Source organism: Manacus candei, unplaced genomic scaffold, assembly GCF_025592945.1.
Source record: "Manacus candei isolate 608988 ecotype Guabito, Panama unplaced genomic scaffold, ASM2559294v1 h1tg000077l, whole genome shotgun sequence".
Classification (NCBI taxonomy): Eukaryota; Metazoa; Chordata; class Aves; order Passeriformes; family Pipridae; genus Manacus; species Manacus candei.
The window spans coordinates 8,404,959-8,419,435 of NW_026138125.1; the positions used below are offsets into that span (position 1 = coordinate 8,404,959).

Genomic DNA, 14,477 nt, shown 5'->3' on the forward strand with positions numbered 1-14,477 from the left:
GGACTCTCTCCAGCAGCTCCACGTCCTTGTGCTGTTGTTCCCAGGGCTGGAGCAGCTCTGCAGGGGGGTCTCACCTGAGGGGGCAGAGGGGCAGGATCCCCCCCTCCCTGCTGCCCACGCTGTGGGATCAGCCCAGGGCACGGGGGTGGTTTCTGGGTCATGTCCATTGTCCTCAGGGCTGCTCCACATCCATTCTCCACCCAGCCTGCATCTGTGCCTGGAACTGCCCTGACCCATGTGCAGCACCTTGCACAGAATGATGGACTTAGTGCAGAAAAACCCTTCACTACTGTGGTTCAGAATAAAACAGGTCTTCCAAACAGTGCTTATATTTCAGAATTCCCGACCTGTAAGCCAATCATTTCTTTAGACAGGCCATTTTTGACATAGGAAGGTCAGGAAGCAACCTGACCTAGAACCATATTTCTTAGAGTGCTTTTATTTAATATTGTTTCAAATACTTCTATTTATGAAATAAAACTCTCACTTTTGCAATTACTCCCTTTTTGTATTCCTCATTGCCTGAAGGCTTTCTCATAAACTCTAATTAGGGATCAATGGATATTTTTGAAATTCCATGTTTAAATATACAGGAAAAATTCTGATCTGCAGTCCAACAGAGCAACTGTAGCATTGGCATTTAGAGTTAATGGCATGTTACCCTTTCCTGTGTTTGGAGTTGCTTGACATACCTTGCCTGGGTCACAAACCAGGTAGAGGGTGGTCATTTCTTTTACACTGCTCACATGTATTTTAAATATTCTTCTTGCTGCCCCGGAACATTCCCCAGAAAAGCAGCTGCAGTATAAGGTTAGCAGCCCTTTTAAGGATCTAAGATGGAAAATACTCCAGTGAAACACGACTGCTGACCCCAAACAGTTGCTATTCCATCTGTGCATAGGCAGAGGATGGTTCTATATCGATATCACACACAAGAAGAGAAAAGTTTGCACAACCAGAATATTTACAGATAAAATGAATGTTGCTAGTGGTTGTGTCAGCACTGCCTGCCCAAACCTCTTCCTTCCCTGTGGTTTCAGAGCCACCTGCCACTACAAACACTGTGTGTGTAAAGGCAAATACACAGAACAAGCTGGAACAAAAAGTAAAGCAGCAGCAAAGCTACTCATGACCTAAGCAGCAAACCCTCACTAAATGTCCCTCTCTGTATCTCTGTACTCAGAGGTAAAATCCTAATGAAACAACCTCCAGGATTTTTGCCACATCATTTAAATAAAAAGGCCAACACAAACACGTGTGACACAGCTTGGTTTGCTGGAGCATTACATTCACTACAGCAGATTTTGGATTTGCTGTTAAGTTGCATCCAAGCCATTTCCCAAGGGGCGAGCACACAAGTACTGGGAATACTGTCCCTTGGAGACGTGCTGGTCCCCCACCCTGCTGTCCTGCAGGCTGTGAGCTGTCGGGCTCCTCTGCTGCATTGCAGCACTCAGCTGCAGCACTGGGAGCTTCCCGAGGCTGCCACACTGCTCAAAGGCACAAATCTGTGCAGTCAGACCCAGCCATGCCCCTGTGCTGGTTTGTGACATGGCCACAGTCACACACTGACTTGGACAGGCTTTTTTTTAAAGACAGGCAATGAAGTAACACAACTGGTATGTCAGAGCAGGCAGCTTTAGAGCTAAAATGGACTGGAGCAAGACCCAAGTGACCATTTGCCCTTCTCTATATCAATACTTAACACAAGTGGTATGAATTCAGTTAAAGATTACAGGAGCAATTGTACACATCAACATATGCAAAAATGTATAAAAGTTTCTCATACTTTCTCTTTCTCCTGAGCTCTACAACTGGTTTCCTGTTCTCTCTGTAGCCTTTTTTTCTCATCTTCCTTTTCTTTTCTTCTGGCAGCTACAGCAGCTTCTAGTTTAGCAGCTTCTTCCTGCTGTGCTTTCCACTGCAGAACCTGGAAGAAACGGTTGAGGAGACAGTCTTGTAGCAGACTGTAGCTCTGTGACTGTGATCCTGCCAAGCTGAGACTGGGAAGGAAACCCATGTAGTCCATTTACAAAGTAAGATTTATAATCTTATCAGCAACACAATCACTTAGCAAGCACCACCTCTCCACATGTTCATGTGCAGTTTGCTACTGACTGGCATAAGATGCAATAAAATCACACAGGAAGAGATTATAGGTAAAATTGTTAAAACCATCTCAGTAATTCAGATCTCGAATTCCCCTTGAGCACTTAGGCTTTCAATGGCATGTATGTTCCTTAATGAACCTGTGAAGGGCCCGAGCAGAGTGCGCTCTGAGCCCCCAGTGCCGGCACTGCTGTGACAGCTCCGCACTCCCCCCAGGACAGGGCCTTCAATTCTGCCAGCTCTCACAGGGGAAGCCAGCCTGGCACCCCTGCCCCCTCCCAGGGCTTGTGACCATCCTGGGGGGTCCTGCACACACAACATCCCCCTCCTCTGTGGGAAGAGAGGCAGCAGCCGTGGCAGAGCAGGCCAGGGCCCAGCTCCCCCACACCCCTCATTGCAGAGCCTGCCCTGCTTCTTAACAAAACATCCTGGAGACAGGATGGACCACCCAGCTCAACCTGCCAAAAATCCACTCTTGACATGACCCTGACAGACTGTTAGCTAAAGACACCCCATCCCCGTGCCACGGGCAGTGACTCATCTCCAGCCAGTGAGGGTCCCGATTTCCTCGGTGCTGTCAGGAGCATTTGTGTGCTCATCTGTTTCACACTGGTTTCAACAGGATTAATGATGTCTCCTTTTTGTTGGCTTGCCAGCTCTTTTTGTAATGGATTTGTCAAGTGCTAACGGAACTCTGCATTCCTCTAAGGAACAAGCATTGGAGCCATTTTTCAGCTGGTTTTCTACACTACAGTGAGCACTTTAATGCTAAGATATTAAAATGCTTACAATTTTTTCTACCTTTACTGCATTCCACTGGTTGTGTGCACAGACTATTAATTCTTCTGTTTTGTGCTTATGAAAGATGTTCTGTTCAGAAATCCAGAGCTCCCCATGGTCCAAGGTTCTCAGTGAGTTACATCTGAGTGATGCCGTGCTTGCCCCACTTCTTGCTAAAATACCAAGTGTACTTTGCTCTTTGCAATAGGCTGATCAATGATGTGACTTCTCATGGAGTGCAAGCAAAGTAATAGTAAGAAAACAACCCATAAATGAAGAGCATGCAGAGGATGGAGCCAGATGTGCCCAGTGACAGGACGGGAAACAACAGGCAGAGACTGAAACTCCTGAAATTCCATGACATCCATCACTTCCCTCCTGAGAGGGTGGATGGACACTAGAACATTCTGGCCAGGGAGGTTATGGAGCCTCCACCCCCTGCAGAGGTTTAAACCTGGATTCGGTGGGATCCTGGGTCACCAGCTGTATCTGACCCTGCCTGGGCAGGGGGTGGTCCCCGGGGGACTGGAGAGGTCCCTCCAGCCTCAGCTGCAACACCCGAATTAAACCTCCCTCACACTTGAAACTTGTAGCACAACAGCTGTTTAAATCCAAATCTTCATGTAGCAATTTTGCCAGCAGCCTGCTCATGCAGTTTAGCACTTTAAGAATCTAAAATAAAATGCTAAATTGTTTCAGTTACCCTTCACTTGCCACACAAATGAAGTCAAAAGGGAACGCTTTAAAAATGAGTTACAAGAACATGCAATCCTTTCTACCTGGCTTTTGAAACAGATCAAAGCAAAACCATATTCAGGAAGCTTTACAATCTAACAACAAGCAAACACTGAATGAAATCTGCTAAAAGCATACTCAGATTGGAGCTGGGATAAACTGCAGAAGCATTCGAAGGAGCTTTAAACGTCTGTAATAACACCACTGAGATTTTCTGAACAGAAATGCGGTAACAATCAGATTATGTAACAAAAAAATTGCTTTTTGTAAGCTTGGATTTTCCTACATCCTGCTTCACGCTCCTTTCAAACACGCTCCAATACTGGGATCAATGCCACTGGGCTCAGTACATGATGCAGCTTCAGTTCTCTCCACGTCTGAGAACTCTTCTGATCCTTTATTGGTCTTCTCTGGATATTAATTTACCTATTAACCAGGGATTTTTTTGACTGTTTGTTTGCAGTCATTAGCACTGCAATCGTTGGCCTCGTTGAGGCCATTAAATTGGTCTCAAGGAAAGCTCCAGCTCCCTGACACTGCAGGGGAACCACTGCCTGGAAATGGATGTGGAGAACAGAGTGAGCCCAGCAGAGTCTGGGACAACAACTGACTGAAGGAATCAAACCCCAGTGAAGCAGTGAGCAGATATAGGTACTAGTTCAGTCTGAAATCATCTCAAGCCTCCTTGTTAATTCATTCTGATTAGCAGTGGTTTGCTTGGCAATGTTACACCCCAGTCTGGTGCCAGGCCGTGATCACCTTCCCCGGTTGTTTCCACATAGCTCTTCCATTACAGCCTTTTGATTCAAGTCAGAAATCAATATTGAGGCACAATCTAGATTTTTGACAGGTTTCATACAAACAAATGAGCATAACCAAGCATCAAATCCAGAACTTCCCTCAGCTTACAAAGCACTAATCATCCAATGGGGTTCCCCAGACAGAACAGATAAGCCAGTAACTCAGGGTGTATCTCCACACCTACAACACTCCCTGTTCTGCCCTAAATCACTAACACACAAGAAAGCAGAAAGAATCTGCTTTCTGCCCTTATCTAGTTCGGTTTTTGAATGTATGAGCCCACTGCCAATCAGGAAAATGGGTAATGAGAATACCAAAGGAGAATGTAACTATATCATATTTGCTCACCATACCCAGTGTTATTATTTTCTGTAGGCAGCACATGAAGTTAGTTTAGATTACCCCTGTCCCCTCCCCCATGTTTATCTAATCCATGTCTTTTCATTAAGACGAAGACAATTCACCTCCTTTAAAAATAATTCATAATTACACAAAAAAAAAAAAAAAAAAAAAAAGAGGAAAAAAGAGGGGGAAAAAAAGGGAAAAGTTGGTAAAAACCAGAAAAGCAGCATTTACAAAATAGGTATAAAATGGGATTCAGTAGGTTGGCCTTATGCCATGGTTTTTCCCACATGAAGAGTTAAAGTCATATTGAATAAAATGTTCCTAAAGCTGAGCTACACCGAAGTGTAAGAAATAACAAAAATTAGACATTAACCAGCTGATTCAAATGCCAGTATATTTCACTTATTAAAGCACACTCGAACATTAAAGGCCTCCGTGCCAGAGAGCAGCTGTAGTGCCACAGCCCCAGCTCACTTTGTGGCCTGTGCAGGGGAACATCTCTGGGGAGCCCCGTCCACAGGAGAGGTGCCCAAAGCGGTCCCTGTCCGTGCAGTCACAGGGTCACAAATTAGGAGCTGGACTATCTGAACTGCTGGGGACAAAGGACAGAGTGGCCAACCCTCAGCTGCACCTCAGTGGCACAGAGCAGTCCCACAGTGGCAGGGGAGAGCTGGTCATGTCCCAGCCCACAGTGCCCGGGGCCAGCAGGGAAGGGAGTGGAATAGCTGAGGAACCTCCTCAGCACCTCCATTCCTGAGGAACCTCCTCAGCACCTCCATTCCTGAGGAACCTCCTCAGCACCTCCATTCCTGAGGAACCTCCTCAGCACCTCCATTCCTGAGGAACCTCCTCAGCACCTCCATTCCTGAGCAACCTCCTCAGCACCTCCATTCCTGAGCAATCTCCTCAGCACCTCCATTCCTGAGCAATCTCCTCAGCACCTCCATTCCTGAGGAACCTCCTCAGCACCTCCATTCCTGAGCAATCTCCTCAGCACCTCCATTCCTGAGCAATCTCCTCAGCACCTCCATTCCTGAGGAACCTCCTCAGCACCTCCATTCCTGAGCAATCTCCTCAGCACCTCCATTCCTGAGGAACCTCCTCAGCACCTCCATTCCTGAGCAATCTCCTCAGCACCTCCATTCCTGAGGAACCTCCTCAGCACCTCCATTCCTGAGCAATCTCCTCAGCACCTCCATTCCTGAGGAATCTCCTCAGCACCTCCATTCCTGAGGAATCTCCTCAGCACCTCCATTCCTGAGGAACCTCCTCAGCACCTCCATTCCTGAGGAACCTCCTCGGCACCTCCATTCCTGAGGAACCTCCTCAGCACCTCCATTCCTGAGGAACCTCCTCAGCACCTCCATTCCTGAGCAATCTCCTCAGCACCTCCATTCCTGAGGAATCTCCTCAGCACCTCCATTCCTGAGGAATCTCCTCAGCACCTCCATTCCTGAGGAACCTCCTCAGCACCTCCATTCCTGAGGAACCTCCTCAGCACCTCCATTCCTGAGCAACCTCCTCAGCACCTCCATTCCTGAGCAATCTCCTCAGCACCTCCATTCCTGAGCAATCTCCTCAGCACCTCCATTCCTGAGGAACCTCCTCAGCACCTCCATTCCTGAGCAATCTCCTCAGCACCTCCATTCCTGAGGAATCTCCTCAGCACCTCCATTCCTGAGGAACCTCCTCAGCACCTCCATTCCTGAGCAATCTCCTCAGCACCTCCATTCCTGAGGAACCTCCTCAGCACCTCCATTCCTGAGCAATCTCCTCAGCACCTCCATTCCTGAGGAACCTCCTCAGCACCTCCATTCCTGAGCAATCTCCTCAGCACCTCCATTCCTGAGGAATCTCCTCAGCACCTCCATTCCTGAGGAATCTCCTCAGCACCTCCATTCCTGAGGAACCTCCTCAGCACCTCCATTCCTGAGGAACCTCCTCGGCACCTCCATTCCTGAGGAACCTCCTCAGCACCTCCATTCCTGAGGAACCTCCTCGGCACCTCCATTCCTGAGGAACCTCCTCGGCACCTCCATTCCTGAGGAACCTCCTCGGCACCTCCATTCCTGAGGAACCTCCTCAGCACCTCCATTCCTGAGGAATCTCCTCAGCACCTCCGTGCTTTCATCACTGTACTGTTCAAAAGTGACCACCTGATGCTGAATTGCCAGCATTCCTACAATTGAAGCTTGCCAAGAAAGCTCACTGCATTCAGCAAGCTTTTATCTCCAGAGGGTCTGGAGAACAAAAAAACCTCCGGAACAACAATTCAGCTTGACTGCAGCAGCAATCTGGGAGCACAGACTGCACACAAAAATTAATGTGTTCCTGATTGCATTCTTTCATTCCTATGAGTGCAAAATCAGAAGGGTAGATTTTACTGTGTCAACAGTAAATGTTTTATTTAAATATTAAAAAGATCCTAGTAGTTAAACTAATATTGAAAATACACTGAAACCTGGCTCCCCCAGTGCCTGTTCTACAAAGCAGCTTACATTTTAGCAGTACAAGTACTGCCAACATTAAGTTCTGAAAGTTTTTAATTACAACTGGTATTTCAAGTACATTTCACAGTTCATGTATTATTAGAGGAGCTTTTGCCAAGTGAATTATTAAATTGCTGTGCTGAACAGAATGTGTACACACCTATTTTCAGATCATTATTTCAATATTGCATATTACAATAATGTAAAGTACACTACAAACTAATTAAAGTAATAAATTAGTTCTTTCACTCTAACATCTGAATAGTTATAATGTATTTACCATTTACTTAATGCTACAGATACATCTCTTTTAAAGACAGAACAATTTGAGAGACTTTCCTTGGGAACTCCCATTAAATTAGCAAACGGTAATGTGGCATCATGTAAGATTTTCTCTTTAAGCAGCACTGACTTACATTATAAACAGACCCTGAAGCTGCCTATGGTGACACAAGAAGAGTCATCAAGCTCCTGAAAGGGGTAAACAGAAACACAGGACAGCTGGTGTGGGGAGGGTCTGCACAGCAAAGGTCACGCAGGGAGCAGCACCAGCCTTTGGAAATGGAGACAAACATGCCCTGGGAACCAAAGGGACATAAAATGCCTGGGAGGAGCAGTGTCAGAAACAACTACCCAGAGCTCAGATCAGTACTCTCACAGACTACGCTGTGCCACACTGAGCTGCTGGAATTCAGATTCTAAGCAAAAATTCCCCATAATCATGTGATAAAGCCAGCCCTGTTTGTCACAACTGAAGTCAGAAAAAGAAAATCCTCTGAGATGCCCACCTTGATTCTCTCTAGCTCACTCTTTCAAACCTGAGAAATGACCCTATTCCAATACCCTTCCAGAATCCCCCAGGATTTTATTATCTCTGAAACGTTTCTGCTCACCTTTCCTTATTTTTATTAAGGTTTGCAGGTTTTTTTCTCCTTCCAACTGTTCACAACTGATTCTAAGAATGCCCAGAAGAGAAAAACGTAGAGGATCCTTTCAAGAAAAATAACTTCACAAATAAAGATGCCATGTGGCAAAAGAAGTACCACAGAATTTGGCTGGTCGTGGAAGCCCCTCATGGAACAGGATTCCAGCATAAGACAGAGCCAGCCTGTTCATGGTGGGGTCACAGCAACAGCAGCTGCAGGTCAGGGCTGTGTGGTCACAAACAGCAAAATGGGATTATGAGATGACTAGAGACTCAAATACTAATTAAAGCAATTCAATATATATAAAAAACCCCAAGGATAAAGAAAGGAAACAAATAACATGTCTTCCCACATTTGTCCCACAGTTCCCACTGGTTATTCTGCAAAGAGGGTGGGAAATCCCAACAAGCAAGAGCCACAAAGCTCCACCTTCACAGCGGGGCCAGCTGTGAAGCTGAGCACCTGAGCTCAGTGTTAGATTATGCACACCACCTGCACCAAAATCAATGGAAGCACCAATACAATTGCTACTCTGTGGCAAAGCTCCATGTTGGGCTACTGAAAGTACCCTTGAAGCACAGAACAAGTCCAGAAGCTTTTTGGCCTTTCCAGGCAGAGCCCAAGTAGTCATTGAGAACCACAAAATAAGCTCTGGAAAGGATGAGCAGTGAATCATAGGAGACCCTGCATCTGCTGCCTTCCCATAGGATTGTTCAGTCTGGAGTCCTCCAGGCATCTCAGGCTTCCCTACATCTGCTCACACTGTGCTCCTGTGGAGCTTGGGAGACAGAGGAAGCTGGTGATCAACAGAGTCCAAAAGCACATGGAGGAATGTCCACGTTCAGATAACCAGTGATCTACTCTGAGTGCCCAGACCAGCTCCAATCCTCCCTTCCCTCCCTGCCAACCTCACTGTGTCACCACCATCTTCTCTGCTCAGTGTCTTGCTGAATATAGAATTGAGAGTCATCCCATTTATGGCAAGGCAGAGATACCTCTTCATTCTTCCAGATGGAAGCCACAAGGCACAGAGGGAGAAAAATGCCTCTCAACTGCAAATTTGGATTTCAACCACGTCAACCATGACATTTTTCCTTCACATTTTTAAAATAAGGACTGCAGCCTCAGAACAAGTTGGTGACCCAAGGAATTCTGTTTACAGAGAAAAAGGCATTTTAGAGCTATGCCTTTCTAGCATGTCCTGAGAAACAGAAATAAGCAAGGCAGATGTAAAAGGTCATTAAGTGATAAGAAGTTATATGCTAAAGGACTGCAGCATCAGCTCTTCAGTAAGGATGTTCTTCTGAGCTCAGTTCCTAATGGACACATCAGCCAATGAGGAAGACGATTTAATAAATTTGGCAAACTTTTCATTTCCCTACACAAGAGCAGGTCATTACTTTCTGTCTCCTCTAGAACTAGCCAAACTGAGATCACTAGAAGATTAACATGGAAAGCTCATTAAAAGGTGACTTTTATTGTCAGCAGTGCAGCTTCTTCACTTGCAATATAGTTCAGTCGTTAACACTTCAGATAAAAGCAGCACATGCTGATCTGTGTCTTCTGCCTGAGCAACTCCCTGCCATTCTGACAGGGGAAAGAAAGGAAATCTTTGTAAGGAAAGGGGAAGCAAACACAGAAGAAAATAAAAGTTAAGGACCCAGTCTCCCATAGAAGAGCAAGGATTCACCCAGATAATTTCTCCCAGGGTTAATAGAAGCACATAAATTCCACTTGGGTTAATGGAATAATAAATCCCTTAGACTTAAACATTTTACAAATGAAACAGGACAATAGAAGACTGTGTTACAAAACTAACCTTTTTTTTAAGTCACTAATTATACAGAAATGTCTATCCAACAACTACTAAAAATTCTGTCCCAACAAAGCTGACATTGCCAAAGAAACTGGGACATATAGGAGACCTGCTACTGATGTGTAATTGTATCAACTGAAAATTAAAAAAAAATAGAAATACTTGCACTTCAAACCCAGTACAGACTGAAACATAAAATATTAACAGTGTTATTCCTGGAAATACAATAAGAATAGAAAGTGCATGCATATATTCCTAAATGGAAAGCTAATGAGATGGGTGCCTCAGGGTGTGAATACTAGAGCTTAGAAAAGGGGAAAAATGAAAATGCATATTAAGAACAGTTCCCTGGGGTCTGAAACATTACAGAGTGGAGGAGTTTGTCCAAACAATGTGAAAAAGTTATCATTTTTTAAATTTAGAAAGTGCTTTTTTATCAGCATCATATGTATCTTTTTCCTTTTCTCATGTGTCAGTAACCTCATGAACTGCCAGGCATGTTCAAAACAGCCCACGTGTCAGGGACTCACCCACTGTGGAAGGAGGCTGGAGGGAGTTCAGGTGTACAAGGGGGCTCCATATTGCACAGGATGATCAGCAGGAACCATTGCTGTTCAGAGGTTTCATTCAGAGGCTGGTGGCACCAGCCCAGAGCTGTCCTGCTGTCTGTGCTCTGTGGTGCAAGGCTTAAAATTCTGGGGGCCATCAGCTCCACAGCATTCAAAATCCATGTGAACACCTAATTTTAAATAGAAACACACACCCCACACCCCCCCCTGTGAGAGGGGTTACAGGGCAGCAGCCACACAAACAGCAGGACAGCACTGAGATGCTCCCTCTCCTTGGGGACAGGACCAAGCTCTCCTGTCCCAGCAAAGAACTGTATTTCTGTTACAGGGAGTGCAGCCCCTCCTAAGACCACGTAGCTGGACATGAAGTTATAACATCAGCATTATCTACACGACATGTCACTAACAACAAAAATTGTGATATTAGCAGGTGGTGATCTGAAGTCTCCATTAACTTTCAACTCTAAAAATCTGCCCCTTTTTCTCCAGACTGGTGATTCTTCAACCGTGAAAACTTCTGAACAGCACCTGGAATCACATCCAGACTCCACAGGGTCTTAAATGACAAGCAGCAAATGGCAAAAGCTAACAGTTTCTGCCTCTGACTGGCTTGCACAAGACCTCTGAGAAGCATTAGAACAGTATTAGAGCATTTAGCAATGGGATAATTAACAAATAATACACTTACTAGTTTGTTAATCTCAGAAGACAATCTCGTTCTGGCTGTGATTAGAAAAACAATGGAAGTTCACATCTCCTGATAGACTTTTGATGGGTACTCTTGAACAGCCTGTGCTCCACAGGCTACCTCTAAGAGGTCAAAAAAAAAATCAGAGAACTGGTTAAAAGTAACTGTTTTGATTGTTAACAGAACATTGCCTTCAGCTGTACAAGTGTTTAAATCTGAAAAAGGGATATGAGAGAAAAGCATTGGAGCACAACCCTCAGTCATGGCCTGAAGAGGAATGAGACACTGCTTTCAGTGAGGAAACTAGGCTGGGATCAGTACTGATAAAACTTGGGATCCAATACAGGAGCACTGTCAGCTCCCTGGAGTTGACACCACATCAAATCATCTTTGCTCAAGGCTGTGTGTGAACAGTTTACTTCTCACAGCTTGTCCCTGTAGTTCCTCCCTTCTCAGCCAGCATTAGAGAACATCTTTCTGTTCTTGACAACAAGAGCGTAAACACTTTATTAACATGTTTAAATATTATGTAGGCTTAGATATTCACACAAGCATGACCTTAAGTAGGCTGCATTTCTATTTACAACTACTTATCTGAATTTGCTATCCTTTTATATACAGTACTCTCTCTCCTAGTCCTATCTGCCACCATATGGAGGAGACTCCCTTTGATCCTCTATTACTTCTGCAAAATTTTAACGCAATTTTTCTTGCCTGAAGTGCCACTTTCCTTGCTGAAGGAGATAATGCTAAGAAAATATGTTTTGCATGAACTATCTGCTTGTCCAGCGGACCCATCCTCAAGTAATTTTGGGGACATCAGACAATGTTAACTAAATTTGAGAGACAAGTGTGCGTCTCAAACACCCTGCAGACCCTCCGGGCTCTGACAAGCCCAGCAGCTGGGTAGCTGAGTGTGCTACAGCCCGGGCTGAGGCACCACGTGCTCCTCTGCTCAGCTGAAGTTTTGCGTGCCATGGGTTGTTCCAATGGATCTCAGAGTGGACAGGTCAGTCCCTGGTCTCCTCCATGCAGGGCACCCTGCAGTCCCCTGTTCCCAAAAGCTTGCAATTTATGCCCAATGGACGAAGCTTGAATCTGTGACGGTGTCCTTGGAAGGATCAACAGAAACACACACAGTGGTTTAACAAACTGCCCTGGTCAGCTCCTCTGGAGCACAGGGCTCTGGGCACTCCTGGGGCTACAGGCAAACATCAGGCAGCCACTGTGAGAAGATTTCAGTAGGAGGTGATAGATTCAGAAATAACATCGTGTGAGAGAACACGGTGCACAGGAAAACGGGGGGCAAAGGAGGGGTGAAAGGACAAGCAAGGCAAATTTGCAGAGCCAACGTCTGCAAAGTGCGTCACACTTACCGTGACGAGCTTCATCTGACCCTAAAGACACAATTCATCAATGCTGTGCTGACCTCAAATTATTAAATCCAGGTTTATTAGGTCTGGATTAAAAATGTACTGCTGAATCAGAGCTGGCTCATCTTTGGTGAATGTTAAGGTCTTAGATATTTGCTCACATCCACTTTGGAGCATTTATTAAAGCTTCCTTGTATTTTTTATGTCTAACAAATGAATGGGCCACCTCAGTAGGGAACAGATAATGCTTCTGAAAAATAAAACTCTTCTTTTAGGTATCTCACTATCCAAATATTTATTTTTGAAAGTGTCCTTCAAAATGATCAATTATAGTCAAAGTACTAGATGTGATACCTGTGCAGACTTTTTTTTTTTTACATTCAGTTTTAATGCTTCAATGTTGATCTCCTCTAGCAGTCAAAGCATTTAAATCAGTGACTTGACTATATGCTGAATAGGGAAATATTTTTTTTTCCCCCTGAGTTTACTAACACATCAACGCACTTGCAACAAACGTGGGTAGAGCCCTTCCCAAATCTTTGTTCACCAAGCCCAGCCATGACTAACACATTCTTTCCTCTAATACAGGAAAGGAAAAGGAAGGCAATCTGCAACATGCTTTACACAATTTACAATATCCCAGTTAATTTCATCTAACACTTTTCCTTTCAAAATTAATTTATTTTAGTTTCTGCCAGGATAAGGAATGCAAGAGCTGCTCTCCCAAAATTCACAATGTGTTGCAAGAGATTTTAGCACTGAAGGGGGGATTAATCCTGGGACTCAAAACAAAGAAGAGAAGAGATTTAAAGGCAGGCAGGCAGGCAGGCAGGCAGCTTTGTGCTGAGGAAGGAAAAGCCCACACTAAGCATCACACACGAGATCAAACTGCCCTTCTGTCTGCTGCTGTAGGTCTTCCCTCGTGTGCTCTTCTCAAACTGCTTTATACAAAGAGGGAAAGTACTGGATTACAAATATTTTAAGATAGATCCAATAGGAAAATAATGTTTGGAAAGCATGCAGACGCCTCGACTGAATTTCTAGAGGTATCACAGCAAGTACTTCAACCCTTCAAACCCAGCTGTGAGGCAGCACCCCCTAACCCTCCGAAAAGATCACTCCTCACTTCATGCCTTACCTACTTTGTGACATGGAACAATTTGCTTCTCTGTGTTGTTTAGAAAGAGGATTTTTACACAGAGAGAATATTTTACACAGTATCTACTCGAGAAGCCTGACAAGGGCAGATCTCCACAGTACAAAGCACACCAAACTCTTGATCACTCACCCAAGTGTAACCCCCCCGGGGTTTGTTTTGTTTGCTTTGCCATGGCAAACAGGGGTGTTAAAGATATGTACATGAGACACATTTCCTCTCTCAGAATGCGCAGTGCATCCTCCCCAGCATCATTCTTTCACACTTTGCTTCATTCAGACGACTACCATATGGCCCTTGTGATTTATTTCACCTGAGCCTCTTGAGTTGTTCCAAAATTCCTCCTTAGAGACTCTGATTTCTGTTAAGGACACACATTGATCTTCTGTGAGGTGGAATATGGAATAAGAGTTTGAAAGTCCTTTCCCCAAGTAAAAGCTGCTATAAATAATAACTTCTTTGCTGGTTTACTTTTTAATTGTTATCACCTGCTGTCAGTCACAAGGCCTAGAGTCTCACCAATGGCATAGTGCAATGGCTCCTAGTGCATTTAAACCAGCTTTAAATCACGTATTCTTTATTCAGTCTACTGCACCTTTGGTTGGTTGTTGACAGAGGAAAAGAACTATAGAGAAGTTAGGTATATCATGTGGTTATTGCAGTAATTAAGACCGTGGACAGCCTGTCAGG

At 44.8% G+C, this 14,477-nt stretch overlaps 1 protein-coding gene across 5 annotated transcripts in view; it reads right to left on the reverse strand.

Moving 5' to 3' along the window:
• The window catches only part of CCDC148 (coiled-coil domain containing 148), a 56,227-nt gene that overhangs the window by 9,796 nt on the left and 31,954 nt on the right, over positions 1 to 14,477 (reverse strand). For all 5 annotated transcript variants that reach the window (XM_051810168.1, XM_051810170.1, XM_051810167.1 and 2 more), the window contains one exon: positions 1,790 to 1,930. In XM_051810168.1, coding sequence (XP_051666128.1) covers positions 1,790 to 1,930 — 141 coding nt within the window. The remainder of the gene's footprint in view (positions 1 to 1,789; positions 1,931 to 14,477) is intronic.